Genomic DNA, 18,964 nt, shown 5'->3' on the forward strand with positions numbered 1-18,964 from the left:
CCCTTTGTTGCATACAAATAATCTAGAGAAGTTAAACGAAAATGTTTGTATTTTTTCTACTTAAAATAACCTTAGTAATAATAAAAAAAAAATAATTTTATTCAAATTTCATTTTAAATAATTGCTACTGTTTGTTCACTACAGTGGACAGCATGCATATATGTACATGCATACAAATCTCTTCCCAACGTTTTACGGTCATTGCATTTGAAATCATATCCTGCCTTGTTTGCAGTGATCATTACCATCTTCTAAATGTTAAATCTACAACTGACACGTATATGCAGATCCCCCAAAATGCCTTCATTTCGTCGATTGTGATTGAATTCATTTTGCTACGCTTTTGTAACCTGTACCTATAGAATTCAAATGTCAAATGTTCTAGAAATTCCTTGCCAAATGTAAACATTTCCAGTGGTGTTTTGGCTTGATAAGCAGTACATTTGGGTTTCAGTTCACTCTTTTCGGTAGATCTTTATTTACAAACTCCACAATTTTCTCAAGGTAGGATTTTAGGATTTACTGACATTTAAAATAAAATGTCTAAAATTACTAATTATGAATAAAAAATGGCAGTATAAGAAAATATAAGCAATATTATATAATGTTTACTATGAGAAATTGTACTAACTTGGAAACAGAAGTAGCAACCATTTTCCAAATAGCAATGCTTAGTGCTGCTATACAGCCATCTATGATCGACAGTTGAAAGTTCTAATAATATAGAATGAATAAACACAGGAATGGAATCTGTTAATGCATTTACAGAAGAATAAACAAATTTAAACTTTTGTCTACTAGAGCGGACATGATGCAGCAAAGAGTTAAATAGAGTGAGAGAATAATAACTAAATAATTTTTAAGCATTTTCTTTTCTTGTATGTTTTAAGTATTTTCTTTCTTGTTTTTCAATTTTAGGATGAATCAATGGCTTTTGGGAGTGATCGAAGCAGATTTCAAGATATATATTTTACAGGAAAGCGGTACTAAAGATTTGTAAAGAAATCATTTTTTATAATGTATTTTGGTATTTTCTTAAAGCATTTTCATTGCTTATATAAAATTTTTGTTTTTATAGAGCTGTTGAAGACAAAAATATTGGACCTTTAGTAAAAACTATTATGACCAGATGTATTCATTGTACTCGTTGTATACGCTTTGCAAGTGAAGTAGCAGGTGTAGATGATTTAGGTACAACAGGGAGAGGTAGTGACATGCAAGTTGGAACGTATGTAGAGAAAGTGCTGGCTTCAGAACTCTCAGGGAATATTATTGATTTATGTCCTGTAGGTGCTTTAACTTCTAAACCATATTCATTTACTGCAAGGCCCTGGGAAACAAGGTAGGATTTACTTTTTGTGGTAAAGCTTCTTATTTTGTGTTTTTAACAATTCATATAGTTAAACTCTTAATATGTATAATTTAAGATTCACAACATGAACATCATTAAAACTGATAAGATTAAACTTTTAAGTCTGTGTCTTTAAATTTAACCAGCTTTATATTTTTAACCAAAATTTTAGGTATTAATAATTTGTATAGGTATTATGGTTTAATTTAGTTTTTATTTTCATTTTGTAATTGATTTCTTTCTTCCTATTTTTTCTTTTCTCTCTTTTTTTTCTTTTTCTTCTTCTTTTTTCTTTCTTTAAAGAGAATATAAATTCTAAAATTGGTATAAAATTTAATTTCTGGATAATTCTTGAACCAATATGGATTGACACATTTATTTATAGTTTAAATACTTGTAGCATTTTACCATGCTGTGAATTTAAAACTAGGTACTAATAATTTTTCTAATAATTTATATGATAATCCTCCCTTTTTTTAAATAGGAAAACAGAATCCATTGATGTGCTTGATGCTTTAGGTTCTAACATTATTGTTAGTACTCGTACAGGAGAAGTTCTTCGCATTCTACCTCGCTTAAATGAAGTAATTTATTATATATTTACTTACTTTAATTTATTGCATCTTTACTTTTAGCTAATGCTGCCAAAATTTTACATTTCAGTAGTTTATAGACACATTTTGGTTGTAACTTAGGCTTTTATTTTCATATTAGTATGTTTTCTGTTGTGGAAAATATGAATAACTCACCTGTAAAATGCTTGTTTTTGAAGTCATCTTGGTTTTTGTATGTTTGCTTCTATGTGCATGGCAAAATTTAAATATTTCTTAATGAGGAAAAGTGTATTATGCAACCTTAGTATTTATAGTTGTACATAAATAAAGATATACATATAAAAGATATGCTGTATAAAATAAAGATAAATTTAAAATAGTTTTCTCCTAAAACCAAAGCTTCATCAGGTATTCAGTTATATCTGTTTAATTTTTTTCTTCATTATTATCATAATCAGAATCTTCTAGCAGTGATTCAAGACATATCAGTAATTATTTTGTTAATCATTTAATAATAATCTGCAAGGTCCATCAAAATTTGCCATATAATCCACAGTGTTATCTTCTTAAAGCACAGATTCATTTTTTATCTTCTTTGTTTTCTTCTTCTTTTTTTTTTTTTTTTTTTTTTTTTTTTTTTTTTTTTTAATGAAGTGGTAGTTGCTTAGTATCCTTTATTGGATCATAAATAAATAATAATAAAAAAAAAGCTGTCACTATTATTGTTTCAGTAAAAGTTTAATATGGTCATAAGTTATGCCATGTACTCTGTATGAAAACATCAGGAAATAAAAGTTTTTAATTGGAAACTTGTAATGGTTGCTGTAGTTACTGGGAAGAATGTATGACCGTATTGGAGTAATAGTAGCATAGTTATTAAAATGTTCTTTATCATATATGAATTTAAGTCACAATTTCTTTTTCTTTTTTAACTTTTTATTTTCATTTAATTTTAATTAGAATATAGTTTAAATTATTTTTATTATTCGTCTTATTTTCACTGCAGCTTATTCATTCATTCCGTATACCACATATTGCCATACTCTTATGTTTTGAAAAACTTATCAGAATATATTTATATTGTTTAAAATTAGTAGTATCTGAGAGAAAAAAGACAGTTTAAAAATTTTGAAAGCCTGCATTGAAATGATGCTGCCTGTTTTCTAAATGCTGTTTAGCACAAACATTTTGTGTACTGATTATATACTAAATATGATGTTTATATATGCATTGAATGCATAAACACTGATGAGAAATACCTTTGTAATGATGAATGATTTTCATCTAATGATGATTATTTCATTCTAATTTTAATAAATTAATGAAAGAAATTTAATAATTTTTTGTTGCATTTAATCCTTCAAATGACAACAACAACATTTAAAGCTAAAGTCAGATGTCATTTAAGCTATAGCCTTATATCATTGATAGTGTTATGATATTTATCATAACACTTTTTTGGGGGTATTGTAATTTTTTTCCCCTTTTGAATCCTATTTTGCAGTATCAGGATCATGCATTTTTAACGATAATTTTTCATGTTAAAATTAAGTAAATGAACGAGTAACAGAACTTAATGTATTACAGAGCAGTGTAACAAATTGCAGAGATTTGTCATACCAGATATATGTGACCATCTCATTCAATATTAAGAGTTAGTTTTCTTCTGTGCTTTTAGAAAAAAGACAAACAATTTTTTTGGGGGTTAGCCAAGGATGTTTATAGGATTCTAAGAAAAAAAAATTATAGTAAAAATGCTAATAATTTTACATGAGAAATAATGGATATTTCTTTACAGGAGATAAATGAAGAATGGATTTCTGATAAAACTAGGTTTGCTTATGATGGACTGAAGTCTCAGCGGCTTGTAACTCCAATGTGCAAATCTGAGTCAGATTCTCTCGGTCCATGTGATTGGGAAGAAGCACTTATGAAAGTGGCAAAGCAGGTAAATAGCTTAGATCTAACTGTATAATATTTTATAGTAACCATATATATCCATCTTATTTTCTCTCTAAACCATCAAAAGTAAAATTTTGATCTTGGTGAATTACAAATATTGTTTAGAATTTTATACACTATGCGCTTTAGTTCATGGGAAATATTTTGGGATAGTTGAAGACATTCAGAAACTGTTGCTGTTATAAAAGATATGTTGATTATACCCATATATTTTGGAGAAATATTTTTTAAAGCCTTAGTCACACGCAGTTTTACTCATCTGTTTCATTCTAAGCTTTAAAAAAAAAAAAAAAAAAAAAAAAAAAAAAAAAAAACCTTCATAATTGGAAGAGAGAAACATGCCACTACAGAATTTAAAATCAGTTAAAATAAGCAGTTCTAGATTGGCATAGATTTTTAATAAAATGTTGATTTCAAAAGTAGTCACACGTAGTTCCATTTTCTTAACCCTGAGTAGCCCGGGTTTTTGGATCTGCCATGAAGACCTGTATCTAAAGATCTTTCATTAGCTAAATTTGTATATTTACCAATTCCAGACTCTATTTTCATAAACTTACATTCATTAAGATGGCATTTATATTATTATTGAAAGAAAGCAAAATATTGTAAATTATAAGTTGATATGTACCAAGTAACAAAAGATCTCATGAACAGATAAAACCGGCCATGGCACTCAGAAGGTTAAGGCACAAACAGTTTTTGCTCCTAATATACAACCAAACTAAAGCAAATATTTATTGCAACATGATTATTTTTACTATTGATTTCATCAACTTATAAATTTAACTTATAGTGAAATTTATATTTACTTACATATTTTTGTCATTTTCTTTTGAGCTATGAATAGTCATTAAGCAACCAAGCTTAAATTGGAGCAACATATTTATTAATGTATTAAATATTAAATGATAAATAAAATATTGACTAGAATCTTTTCCACCCTTAAAATCCTCTTAACTTTTTATCACTAAGTAGGCAGTTTTCATATTTATGCTTACATTAGTATAAATTGATAATTAATTGCTATTTATTTACATTAGGGATTTGTAATGCTAGAATTATGCACGTAGATTAGATCTAGAATTATGAACGTACACAAGAAAAAAGGTTCCTTTTCATGGGTTAAAAAAAATGCATATTGAAATCAGGGCTGGAGTCAAAATCGGAATTAGGCAGATTTTGGGGCAAAAGGAGTCGGAGGTGGAGTTGCTAAAAACACGTCGACTCCAACTGCAGTTTTTGTTGGACAGTTTGAATTTGAAATGAAATTAATGTGAATTGAAAAAAGTAATGACAAACTGAGTTATTATTTTCATTTAAGGACTATGTACTTTAAATAGTTATTTTCTATTTTTTGACATATTAATAAATAAATATAAGGGATGAGGATGGATGTGATTGGTAAATATGGTATCTTTAATGATGAGTTGAATCCAGTAAGATGGAATGTACTTTTTACACCTAGTGCAAAGGTGCAGAGTTTCTGGAAGAGAAGTAAGTGCGGCACCATCTTTTGGTGAGAATTGTAGTAGAAAAGAAGAGCCATTTTTGGTCTAAAACCAAAAATGGAGTGCAAGCGGGGCTGAGGCCCGAACCCACGATATGAGGATCTGTAGTTTCAGAATTTGTGCCACTCGGCTTATTCATTAAACTGATTCATTTAGTTACAAATCTCATTGCTAAATTTAGGTAAGCAGCAGTAGCAGCAAGAACTCCCAAAACTGATGCCATTTTTAGGAAGAGAGCAGGAAAAGGAGCAATTGTTGATTGAGCACTGCAATGGGGAAGTACATATTTGACGATATAGAGATTGTTAGAATTAAGAACTGTTTAAAAGATGTATATAACCCTAATGTTTTACTAACAGAAAGACTGTGGAATGATCTTGGAAACTCTTCTTTCTACACCGTAGATAGCTACAAAAAAGGTACAATCTGAAGAATTAACAGGAGGTGAGAATGGAAGAATGTAATGATTGTTCTTTCTGAAAAAGAGGGTTTATTGCAGAAGGAATCATTTCTTCAATGAAGAATAGAGAAACTAGCTTGCTGGGTTCAATATATGTAGCTCCAAAACACCCAATTTTGTTAGATGATGAAGGATTAAAAAGGCAAAGAAAGCCATCTAGGAACTTTCATTGAGAATGTAATTATTCTGAGAACAAATGGAGTATTCAAATCAGGACAGTCAAATTGCAGACATTGCAACAGAGTCTCTATCATCCTTTTTCATTGATGAATTAGATTTTGAGAAATATTTGAATAATACTGAAAAGGCTAAGGCAAAGCAAATGAAAATAAAGAACCAAGAGCCTTTAGATATAAAAATGAAAAAATAAAAGATTTCTACACGGCCTTTGAAGAAATAGAGAAATATGATCGCTCTTGCAAGACGCCTCTTTTAGAACTTATCACAATCTATCCTGAAGAGTTAAAAGAAGTAGCTCTAACACTAAAGCTCTTCCTTCTACCCAAGTCAGTGTGGAAAGACTCTTCTCAGCTCTGAAGTTTATCAAATCGGATCTATGGTCCTCTAACAAAGATCTTGTCGAAGCTATACTGCTTCTTAGAAATTCCTAATGCCAGTTTTTCCATTTCATAATAAATGCTAATTAATATAAATAATTTGCTATGCCATCAATTTTTTCTGTAGCATCTGTTACTTCTTTTATATTAAAAGAAATAAGTTGTAACCCATGTGTGTGTGTATATACATATATGAGGGAGGTGGAGTCGAATTTGGAGTCAGAGTCTTTAAAATTTCAGGAGTTTGAGTCAGTCATTTTACTTACCTACTCCACAGCCCTGATTGAAATCAATAGAGATTTTTCTAAATCTTTTCCAAACTAAAGATGCTTTTTTACTTAATTTTAAACTTACAGTGGCATCTCTCTCTTTCATTTGAATTTCTATCTGTTTTGTTTGAGTTATGGCTGATTAATAGGTTATCAAAATTCTTCAGATATTGAAGTTATATATATATCTTGTTTCTTTGAGTATGTATTATTTTAATTAAATAGACTATATAGTAGTATAAATTTTTAGGTTAAACATTAACCATTAAAAGTCCTTATCAATCAATGGGTTTTGTAGACAGTGTTAGATAGCGAAAGAAGCATTGTTTTGAAGCATCACGGTTTTCTATCACAAAGGTCACATGTTACAAGTTGACGAAATCTAGCAAGAGAAATGAATATGTTTCAGTGTGAATATAAATGCAAGTGAATATAAAATTTTTAATTTTTATCAGTAGAGGGCGTTATTATAAAACTATTTGCTGTTAATGCTATTAGCCTATATGGGACTGAATGTAGGATAACTAGCAATATTTTTTGTGTATTTCTCATAATGAAAAAGACAAAAGATTAAGGGTGTTATACCACAGAATTATTTCAGTTTGCATGAGCATTTTCTCAAAGATGTTATCAACTGATGGTTATCTGTTAAATTTTAGTTGAAATAAAACTGGGTATGGTATGCAATAACATTAGTTGGACCCTTTAAAAGACAGAATCTTTGAATTAAAGAAGAGATTAAGGAATCTAAAATTAAAATTTTTTTATCTTAATAGATGAATAAAGTGGCAGTGTTATTATCTTGATTATAAAGATATTCTGTATATATTTCAATTATTATAGTATAGGTTTGACTTATATCTTAATTTACATTTTTAACATGAAAATAAATTTTATTGCAGATTAGATCAGTTGCACCGAATGATATTGCTGCTGTAGTTGGAGGTCTTGTTGATGCAGAGGTAATTTATATATTATTGTTATGTTTTTCCTTTTCTGACACCAGTTGTTGCGTTATTTTCTTCGTTCACGTTCGTACGGGGTTCGTGGATTTGGAGTGAATAACGGCGACACTTGTGAAGTATCGAAACACACTTTATTTAGTCAGTGTTAATCAGAACAGCTCCAATAACACTTTTTGCAGTCGTCAGAGATCTACTATAAACATGTTGTAACAATCAGTGACACAGCTTCCCGGTTATCAGGCTATCACGGTGGAGACAGCTTCCTGCAAAGCACCCGACTCTGCTTTCCGGAGTACAGCTCCCGAATCTGCTTGGTCGTTCTCAGAACTCCACGTACTCTTCACGCTACAACTCGCGATGCACTCGACCTCACACGAGCACAGCTCCTGACGCTTCGGTTCAGTCGTTCCCGGAGCTCAACGCTCTCTCTCGACGATGCACTAACCGCGATACACTATGAGACTCTTTTGATGCACTCGACGACCCACTCGGCACTCGCTGCCCGGCTGTCAACTCGATCGATTTCGCAGGGATTGACTCGCTAGACAAGACACCAACTCGATACTAACTAACTCACACTCTAGACGAGGCACACACACTCGCCCCCTCAATGAAGCACACACCGACTCTCCACGTACCAGCAGGGTTTATATAGCTTTTGATTGGTGTTCAAGAACATTCTGGGCTAAATCGGTAAGAATTCGTTCCAGAAGGTTCTCCATCTGTCCGTGGTATATTGCCAATTTTGTCGCCAAATGGGCAATTTCTCACCAAATGTGGCAACCCTAAAACTGCTTTGTGGGGGAAGCTATCTTACTGCGCCTAGACATTTCGTAACATTATTATGCTTTCTAAAATTTTTGTTGAAAAGTATCTGGTATTGCACATTATAAATTGATTAGGAAAGTGGGAAATCTGCCATCAAAAGTGTTAAAAAAATACAGATCTACACTCTTTGTGCTGTAAATGCAAGTTATGGCTTAAATTTACATATTATTTACTGGGTTGGCCAGAAAGTAATTTCGGTTTGTTAGTATGCAATAACTCAATTCTTTCTATAAAAAAATGAACTTAAATCAGTCATATGTTTCCTTTCTGTTCAATTATCTTTTGCCATTTTTCTGGTAACTTCATGATTCCGTGGTCAATAAAGACCAGAAGTTCAGAGAGCAAAACGAATTAAATCAGTAAAATCTCAACCAAGTGGGATTTGTGGTCATTGTTATTGCCAAAATTTGCACCATGTAAGAAGTTTTGTAAACTCCAAAATAAATGATAAACCAATGGCGCAAGGTCAGGGCTATATGGGGGATGTGACATCTTTTCCCAAGCAAGCTCCGATAGTTTCAGTGTTGCTAAAGATGTCTGAGGCCTTACATTGTCATTGTGGAACATAATTCGTTTGCAGTTTGTCAGTTCTAGCCTTTTCTCTTTGGTTGCGTTCTCCAGTTTCGTAAGTTTTTTTTTTTTGCAGTAAACTTTTAAGTTGATCATTTGCTTGCTTGGAAGCAGCTCAAAATATGCAATACCATTGTAATCCCAAGTGATTGACAGCATGATCTTTTTCTGATGCAGTTTAGCTTACAGTGTGATTTGTGCTGATTCATCGTGCTTGGACCATGATTTTCTTCAATTTAATGTTATTGTAAATGCTCCATTTTCATCAGCAGTGATAACTCGGTTCAAAAAAGGGTTGATAGCATTACGTTGGAAATGTATATCGCAAATGTTGATTTGTTCAGTTAAGTGAATTTTTTTCGGGTTATGCAGAAGCCAAATATCAAGCTTCTTAATGAATCCCTGTTATGTGATGATTTAAATTTTATCAACTTCAGAAGGTTGTCCTTTATAAAAAGATAAAAACCCCATGTTAAAATTGAGCGTAAACAAGCAGCTGCAAACAAAAACGAATATAATGCAATTTATTTGTGCAAACTGAAATTAATTTCTTGCTGACCCAATACAATGCAAGTTGATGTTTTCTTTTTGCAAACATTGAAAATGTCGCAGATGTTCACTCTGTTTTTAAACAGTCAGAATCCCACTTTCCCCTCAGTGCAGGATTTACCTATAAGCTACACAAGCTATAATTTAGGGCCTCCACTAAATTAAAATAAATATAGTATTAAAATATAGTATAACAGACTTATAAAGGGCTCCATATCTCAAAAAGCTTAGGGCTTTATCAAGTCTAAATCTGTCTTTGTTTCCCCTTGTTGCCATTTCTCAAAAATAAACTGTCTTGCACAGTTTCAAAATTCATTTAGAGATTATTAAAATTTATTGAATATTTAGCATGTTGCAGGGTCTTTTCTTTTCTTTTCTTTTCTTTTTTTTTTTTTTCTAAACCTGTGAATGAAGTAGTTCTGAAATCTTTATTTTTTGATTAAAGTCTATTTTTTCAATAATGATGGGAATTATAATTTTAAGGTTATTTGTGGAATTTTTCATGAAAAACTCATTATATAATCTTTTGCTGTTTAAAGATTTTACATTGCCAAGTTATAATTAATTCTTTTTTTTTTTAATGTAAGGATTAGCTTCCTCTATCTCTCTTTCTTTAATCAAAAGTTAGATACTATATGCCATTCAGTTTAATTTGAGATTTTTGTACTTTTTAATCCATAGCAGTGAACAAAGTAGTTTGAGGTAATTTTGTGAATGAAACATTTTTTCCCTTGTTTCATGACTTTAAGATAGTATATTTTTGAAAATTATAGTAAATAATAAAATTATAATAATAATTATAGTAAATAATAAAATTGAATAATACTGTTTCATCAGCTCAACAGTAGCTAAAAGAGCTACTGTTGAGCTGATGAAACAGTATTATTCAATTTTTGGAGAGAATGGAGAAATAATGCATCAGTTTGAGTATGAATGGTCATCTGGGTTTCCATATTTTTAATCTTTTGAGGAGCAGGGTTGTCTAAAATCAAGTTATAAGATATCATTCAACATTAGTATTTAAGACAGTATTTCATGAGATTGTTAAAGGGATGTTGTTCGAAACATATTGCCCTTAATTATGACTGCTACAATCATTATTTAACATAAATATTTTGGGTTTTGTTGTAAACAAAGTTCTGTTTAGTGGATATAATTGTGATGCTAATATTTCTGTGGTAAAATTGCCTTAGAAACAATTTTTGTGCTACTTGGATTGTTAAATATTACAAATTTGCTAATGTAATTTGAAATTTTTTGCAGTGTTTTTAATGTTACATTTATAGAATTAAAAGCTTTGTTTTTTCATTTATTTGGAAAGGAAAATTGAATGAATACTGCAATTGCTGGAAAAAGGGTCTTCTTTATTGTTGTTATTATTGTTTAATATTATTGAAACAGTTTTATTTTTACTTTTATATATTTAATTTTTTAAATTTTTTTATTTTTAGGCTTTAGTTGCTCTAAAAGATTTTCTGAATCGCCTGGGCTGTGAAAATCTCTACACTGAAGAAAGGTTTCCTGTTAATGGATCTGGGTAAATATTTTATTACATAAATATAGAATATTATTTTATTTATTTATAAAAATACGTAGCTTAAGTTTATTTTTCTCTTGAATTTCAAACTAAATTCAATAGAAGGTTCATTTCACGATCAGTGAATGCATAAAATTTCATTCTCATTCCATATTTATAATCTTATTTCTGTTTATAGTATTCTGTTTTTTATTTTGATATAAAATTATGCATGAAACTAATATAAAAGTATATAATTTATCAAGAAAATTTTCTTTTTGGTTGCGTATAAGCTTCCTGTGTGTTTAATTAAGTCTACATTAAAAAATACTTCTAAATATTAGTTATTAAATAAGAATTTTTTATTATTATTGTAAATAAAATTAATATGTTTCTATATGTACTTTAGTATTTGTTTGAAGATATTAAAAACATATTCTGTTTCATATGAGATTGATATACAGTCAAATGATGTTGATATATGTCATTCTGAGTATTGATTTAAAAAAATGCTCTGCAACTTTCATTTTCAAATTGCTTAGGATACAGACTGTATAGTGTGTGAAGGAATTCAGGCTAGGCATTGTATGTTATCTTGTTAAATAAAAGTGGAATAAAAGAAAATTGGAAACTAAATGGTTTTGCTATAAAAAAGATAGATAATAACGCAATAAATTGCTCATATCATGCGGTAAATGGAACTTCTCTCTCTAATAAAAATAAAGAAAATGGGCTAAGTTATATGAATGAGTAACTGTCAGATACATTGAGACTTTAGAAAAGGGAGCATTATATAATTAGCAAAGTGAGGTTATCTAGATAGCAAATGAAATAGATTTGAATGGACTAATCCGTTCCTAAACCCTATCATTATATCCTTAACATCTTGTAGATTATAACAGTTTCTAGTTCTAGTCTAGATGAACATCCTTTGTGTAGCTGGGGGACATCTTTTCTTTTCAGTGTGCTTATTTTCATTTCGACTTCAGATTTCCTGAAGCAAAGTGCTTGTTGAATTGTGTGTATGGCTTCTTGTCCTGGGCCATCAAAAATGCATGCAATTGATACAAATTTTAGACAGTGGGCTGTGTTGATGTTGGAAAAACTGGAAATGATTTTTCTGGTATCGAATTACTGATGTAGAAGTAGAAAATGTTGGTAAAGACAGCGATCAGGCAACAGAGTCACAATTAGAATCATCCAATTTGAATTCTGTGGCAGTGAAAAAGGATTTTATTGTTAAAATAGGTTTAAATGGTCTTCTGAGGAATCATAAAATGTGCAAGTTTTAAAGCATAATATAATTAAACTATCAAATTTGAAAAGTCAAATGCAGAAAGATAGTGATGTCAAACCTGTTTCATTTTGGGATATCATTTTTACTAAAGAAATGGTTAACACAGTAAAATGAACAAATGTTAAATTAAATAATAATAATAATAATATTGCAGTATGAAATCAAAAGAGAACTGACCTTATATATTGTAATGAACAAAAAAATAAGAGTATTTCGTTTCATACAAATAAGAGTAGTTCTGTTATATCATTTAAGTGTAATCATTTAAACATAAAATCTCTTGTTTTCTTCTGATTGTAGTGGTTGAGATATATACATTGAACTGCAGTGTTAATGAGAAGATCTGAAGTTCATTTATTATGAATATAGTTTGACTATCCAACTGGCAGGAAAACTTACAAGGTGTCTCATAAAGCTGCATTATTGTAGAATTTATTGACACACTTAAAAAAAATTTAAAGAATTCATTTACTTTAGAAATTTGCAGGACACTTGGGGGGGATTTTAGTCTGTTTTAGAAGAAAATGTAAATTAAAAATATATATGCACATGGAATCGGCAAAATATATGTTGAAATTATAGTGTCTAACAGACACCAAGAATAACTGTGTGTATAATGTATATTAAAATCTCTTGTAACTGGCACCCCATTAATTGGTATTATCAAAATAATGGCACTTTTGATCTTTTAAATACATGAATGTAGTGTCCATGATTTTCAGCAATAATTCACATTGAAAGCTGGTAGATTTACTTTGTATGTTGCTTGGAAAGATGTAAAGATCATTATATTATGTCTTTGGTGTAAATAAGGGCATATGACTATTTTGATAGAGGGAATTTGACTGAGATTCTGTTGGTTTTAAAACAGGTTTGGCACCTGTAGGTGACATCTTGGATTTAGTTACATGTTCAGAGAAGGTTACTATTTCTGAGGTGCAGATTTAGGTGGATGTAGAGAATTCTGTTTCTGTCACTTTGTCTCAAGATATTCAATGCTGTGCAGAGTGTCAGACCACATCTGACAACCATCTGTTGAATGACGGCTATCACTTTGAAAATTTGTAACCCTAGCTGTGTTGCAAGCTGTGCTTTGACAACTTCTGGCAAAACTAATGCACTGCCCGTCAGTGAAAAACATAACTATTCTGATAGTTTAATCTCTCATTATTAAAAAATCAGTCCAAAATATTTTTGGACTCTGTGAAATCCTCATCAGGCTGTTTATACTTTTCACGTTATAGAACTTTCTCTGCTATTGGTTCCTCTAGTAAGTTTTATTTATTTATTGAAAGTATAGGGTAAGTTTAGTTTCTATTCATTAATGCCATTTTAATCACATTTTTTTTTTCTTCCCAACTAATTATTTCCAATCTAAAAGTGATTGAATTAATATGCTGTAGGAACTGCAGGAAGTTTTAAGATACGATAGTATTTTAAAAGTGTTGCAAAAATGTTTTAGGGCAGGTGAGTTTATTGCAGCATAGAGTCCCTGGGACCAACCGTACTAGGGAAAATGCACTCACAATTTCAACAACAGGACTTACTAGTTAATTTCATATTCAAGTAAAATTTGTATATCATGAAAACTTATGTTTTATGCTTAAGAATATATAAATAAATTATTTTCTTTTTATTTAGCTGTGATCTGAGGAGTAATTACCTGTTGAACAGTAAAATTGCAGGAGTAGAAGAATCAGATTTAGTTGTATTGATTGGTACAAATCCAAGATATGAAGCACCTGTTTTTAATGCTCGTATTCGCAAAGCATGGATCCACAATAATTTAGAAGTAGCTCTTATAGGACCTAAACTTGATTTAACTTATGACTATGAAGTAAGTAATCTGAGGAATAATTTTTTTTTTTTTATTGTAAACATGACAAATTTTACTTTTAATCATGTGCATTAGATCTATTTAGAATTTTTATGAGATTTTTATATGCATAACTGTAACTAAAAAGTGATTTATTAAAGTACATGTTTACCTAGTATTCATTTTATACACTACCTGACAGATAAAATACACCACCAGAAAAATTTGGTTGTATAGTTATGTAAACAATCTGAAATGTAAGTTTGTTATTTTATTAGCCAGTGAGATAAAAGGGAAGGAAACATCAGATGATTCAATTGTTAGTACTTTCTGTTGTCATGGAAAACCATTTTTACAAGCTGTTTTTCTTCTCAGAAGACACATGTGCTTAGCTGATGACAGTATCATCAGCTTCTGATTTGATTAAAGCCTGCTTCCAATGGTTAAAAAGAGAGAAGAATCAATAATGTTGGTCTGGTTACAACTTTAATTTTTGGAGGTTTTTCTGGGTAATTTAACTCCTTAACTGCTGTGGAAAACATAAAACATTCACTCCCCAGTGCCACCGTTTTTTTACACATGCATATGTAGTTATGCGATGTATTTGGGGAAAATAACTGCAAGTTTTGCTGTCTAAAAACTGTTTACTTTCACAAAATAAAGAAAAAGAAAAATGGGTAAAAGTATATTTATGGGTACCTTTGGCGAAAATTCATCATTTTTGGTGGTACATGAATACTGAGTTTGTGCAATTCTTTGACTTGTTATTTTGGCTTGTGTAATGGCGATTTTACTGCCACTACACAAGCCAAAATAACAAGAGTTGCACAAATTCGGTATCCATGTGCACATAGACCTATTTTCACTTTAAAAAACCATCAGAGAATTGCACAAACTTGGCATTGCACACTCCCATGGCTTTATCCGTGTATACATCAACCTATTTTTCACTTAAAAAAACATCAGAGAATTGCATAGACTAAGCATTGCACACTCACTGATTTTGTCCATGTACTCATCAAACTATATTCACTTAAAAAGTCAAAGGAGCAGCCAACAAAAAATTATATAATCTCAATAAACTACATTTTAAATCAAGCAATGAAGTAACATAAAAAAGGACGTTTGTCTTTGCACTACACAAAGGAAATATCCACTTACCTTATTTACGAATTAACATGTCTTCAGTCAAACAAAATTTCTTAGCAGCATCCAAAAACTTCCTAAAATTATCTGAACTAGAATCTGTATACTGGCATCACTACATAAATTCACAAAATAAGAGTAAAAAATATCCTCCATAGCGCCATTCCGACATTCGATCATACGCATTTTCTTCTTACAAACAGGATACTTACTGATGACTACTAAGTAAACCTTCATTTACACATCAGTCAAGTTATGTTCTTTTCTCCTTTGTACCTGAATTGTATAGAAACTTCAAATTAATTTTACCGTATTCAGCCATTTTACCGTCAAAACCACAAAACAAGCAATATACTTCCTAACCAACACACACACACAAGCCCTTACGAATTTACAGCAATCATGCAACCAATTACATCATAATAGGATTTCCATAACATTCAACTACTCAGGCTACCATAAATGAAACTACAACTTGGCAATAAATAAAACAATTTTGCGATAGTTCAAGTGATACCCTTCTCTCTACTCTAACCAAAAAATGAAAATGCAAAATTTAATGTTTAGAGTAAAAGTATAATAAAAAGAGATGTAAGTATAATAAAAATGATGTTAGTATAATAAAAAAGATTATAAAAGATCCTACAAAATGTAGTTTCAATCAATTTATTTTTATACCGGTAAAGTTTAATATCAGGTTTCAGTGTTACACCTTGTAAAATCAGTATACCTAGAAGAACATATATTTCTTTTGAATTGGTTGGATGCCACGATTTTGTTCTTGAATTTTCTTCTCAGAATGTTAGTTTATATACTGGTCTGCAAAATGGTTAGTTTCAGGAACAAGTTCTCTGAAGCACAAGCAGTTCATCAAAAAGTAATTCAAAAAAGAATCATGACTGTTCGACATATTCGTAAAAAATGCATCTGCTACAAGCAATAAATGAAAATGGAAAACATAGAATAAAAAAATACATTTTATTCATCATTAGTCATAACTGTCAGACATATTCCCTAAAAAAGCACCTACTACAAACCGTAAACAAAAACCAAAGACACATAATAATAAAAAAAATTAGGCAAACAGAAGCAGTCATAACTTTCAGGGTTTCAGAAACATTCCCCTCTCTACCCCCCTCCATCTTTCTTTTTTGAAATAGTATCCTCCTTCGCATACTCTGTCAAGGTCATTGTAGTGTTGCATTCCAAAGTTTTGCGAATAATTTTACTGGTAGCAGTGCAAAACAAATGATAGTATTTCAGAAGGGTGTATATATGTATATATGCCTGGGGCAGTTAAGGCATCTGCTGAGCAAGGTGTATACATACATTCACCCTCACCGCAGTTAAGGGGTTAAAGTCCAAAAATTAGCATACAAATGTTTTTTGAATAAGACTTGATTATTTGTATGATAAAGCCTTATATTAATAAAAAATATTAGTTTTATTAATATATTTTTCTAATTAAGGGCATCTTGATTATGCCAGTCCAGTAATGGTGTCTATTCAGCTATCGACCCCATGATTGCTGTAGACCCCATTGAAAATGTAAACATTCCTCAGAGGTCCATAGTGACCACATTGAGAACCCCTGTACTAGAAGAAATAATTCTCAAGTGTTTCGCCATACTAAATTACCTATCTCTTAGCCATTGCTTTGCTTTCTCAGTTCTAGTTTGTATGAAATATGATTCAATGAAATTTTTTAATCAAAAATGAATGTTATGATGGTCATTTACCTAGTATATTAGAATGTAAATCGCCCAGATGGTACAGTGGTTAGGGGAGCCTACTACGGTTAGGGAAGTCTACTAAGGTTTGTACCCTGGGTAAGGCATGGATGTTTGTAAATGTATAGTGTCGGTGTAGCATGACAGCACTCTAAATATGCGGCGAGCCGAAAATCCTGTCGTGTGGATTGGTGGGAGACCCCCGAATCCATCTCCCCCCGGTGTGCTCTCTCTCAAAATTGGGGGTGGAAAATAGAAGTCCTACCTCTCTTCAGAGTAGGGTCTGGCAACTATTGTTCCATGTAATATGGACAAGACAACAACATTAGAAGGTAAAGACATGAATTTTCAAAACAGAAACAAAAAAATTAATATTTACAGTTAATGCTAATGCTAAAATATGGTAAAGATGTAATTTAGATATATGCATTTAAAGGAGTAATTATTCAGAAGTGTGCTAACCGTATTGCTGAGTAATTGTGATTTGTTAGAAAACTGAAATTCTATAAGAAACCAACTGTAGTGTAATCAAATAAAGAAACTATTCAGTAAAAAAATACTTAGCAAAAGCTCTTTAAAATGACCATTCATGGTTCTAGATGATATTTAGGTCTTCTTAGAGAGATAATGTTCAGAACTCATGTTTGCTTATATTCTCAAGAATACTGAGAACTATCAAAGGTTACTATCAAGAATACTGTTACTATCAAGTTACTGAGAACTAACTATCAAGAATACTGAGGTCATATCACGGCGGTTGCTAGTAGAAGATTCATCACAGTGGTATGAGGTCCAGTATGTAATAAAACTGTTTTTATTTTTTATTTATTTATTCTTTTATGTTTTACTGCAAGATATTATATAGAAGGTCAAATTGATATATCATGAAATTGGCGATGAAAGACAAGTTGTTCCACTAAATTGTGTCTTGCTTCTATCTTGTATAATATAATGAGACAATTAAGCCTGAATTGTATTAGTTTAGTTATTTGCTATACCTACATATATTCTTGCACATGCGCAAAGCTAATCTGAGTCTTGAATAAACTCCCACATATACTTAAGGGTTATCAAGGGCCACTGCTTATACTGCCTGATGCAGTCTGCACGTTCTAAATTCTGCTACAAAGCACCTCCCTAAGTTCTAAATTTTTTCCGCCCCTAAACTTTGGATCCCAGTACTTTCCCTAAATTATAAAAATTTTGTCTTCCCTTAATTTTGCCGCTTTGTACTTCTCTAAATTCCAAAAATCTTTTCTTCCCTAAATTCTGCCAGCTGGTGTGGCGGTATGAGCTCTGATGTCGGTTCTGGTTTTATGTGAATAACATATCAGTTATTCTTAATTCAATAGCATTAAATGCAATCTTTTGGCCTATGAGTTTCATTAACAAAATCTATTTTTAGCATATGAAAAGAAATTTTTGTTAAATTTTTTCTCGTCAGATTTCTTGATGCATTTAACTTCAATCTATAACTAACACCAAGCATAATGTCAGCATAAAATTTTGCCACTCTCTTTGTTATTCAATTACTAATATATAAAAAAAAATTAAGACATCGCTTAATGAATCATTACACAACATGCGATGATGAAATCAAAATATTAAAAAAAAATCTGAAAGGTTTCAGATTTTAAATTACGTTCAAAGGGGCATTTTTTTAACGTTCTGTGTGTTACCTTTATTTATTAAATATCATGTTCTTTGCACTTAAACCATAAAATCCAGTTCAACAGCATTGTCGCAAAATAATTTTAAAATGAGCATATCTTTAGAACTTCCGATACACTGTGCCGCCAGCTGGAGATGAAAAGGTTTTTCCCCCTATAGAGTGTCGCCATTGCTCGCTTTTAAATCTTTGAGTTTGTTAATAAAAAATTCGTTTT

At 30.8% G+C, this 18,964-nt stretch overlaps 1 protein-coding gene across 2 annotated transcripts in view; it reads left to right on the forward strand.

The window, feature by feature from the left end:
- ND-75 (NADH dehydrogenase (ubiquinone) 75 kDa subunit) overlaps positions 1-18,964 on the forward strand; it is an 82,387-nt gene that overhangs the window by 31,026 nt on the left and 32,397 nt on the right. For both annotated transcript variants that reach the window (XM_085817431.1, XM_085817430.1), the window contains exons 7-13: positions 919-983; positions 1,079-1,342; positions 1,836-1,935; positions 3,704-3,853; positions 7,564-7,623; positions 11,025-11,110; positions 14,028-14,223. In XM_085817431.1, the coding sequence (XP_085673557.1) occupies positions 919-983; positions 1,079-1,342; positions 1,836-1,935; positions 3,704-3,853; positions 7,564-7,623; positions 11,025-11,110; positions 14,028-14,223 (921 nt within the window). The remainder of the gene's footprint in view (positions 1-918; positions 984-1,078; positions 1,343-1,835; positions 1,936-3,703; positions 3,854-7,563; positions 7,624-11,024; positions 11,111-14,027; positions 14,224-18,964) is intronic.

This window comes from Stegodyphus dumicola, chromosome 5 (assembly GCF_044657685.1).
Source record: "Stegodyphus dumicola isolate Sdum_Otavi_A_Nest chromosome 5, ASM4465768v1".
Lineage (NCBI taxonomy): Eukaryota > Metazoa > Arthropoda > Arachnida > Araneae > Eresidae > Stegodyphus > Stegodyphus dumicola.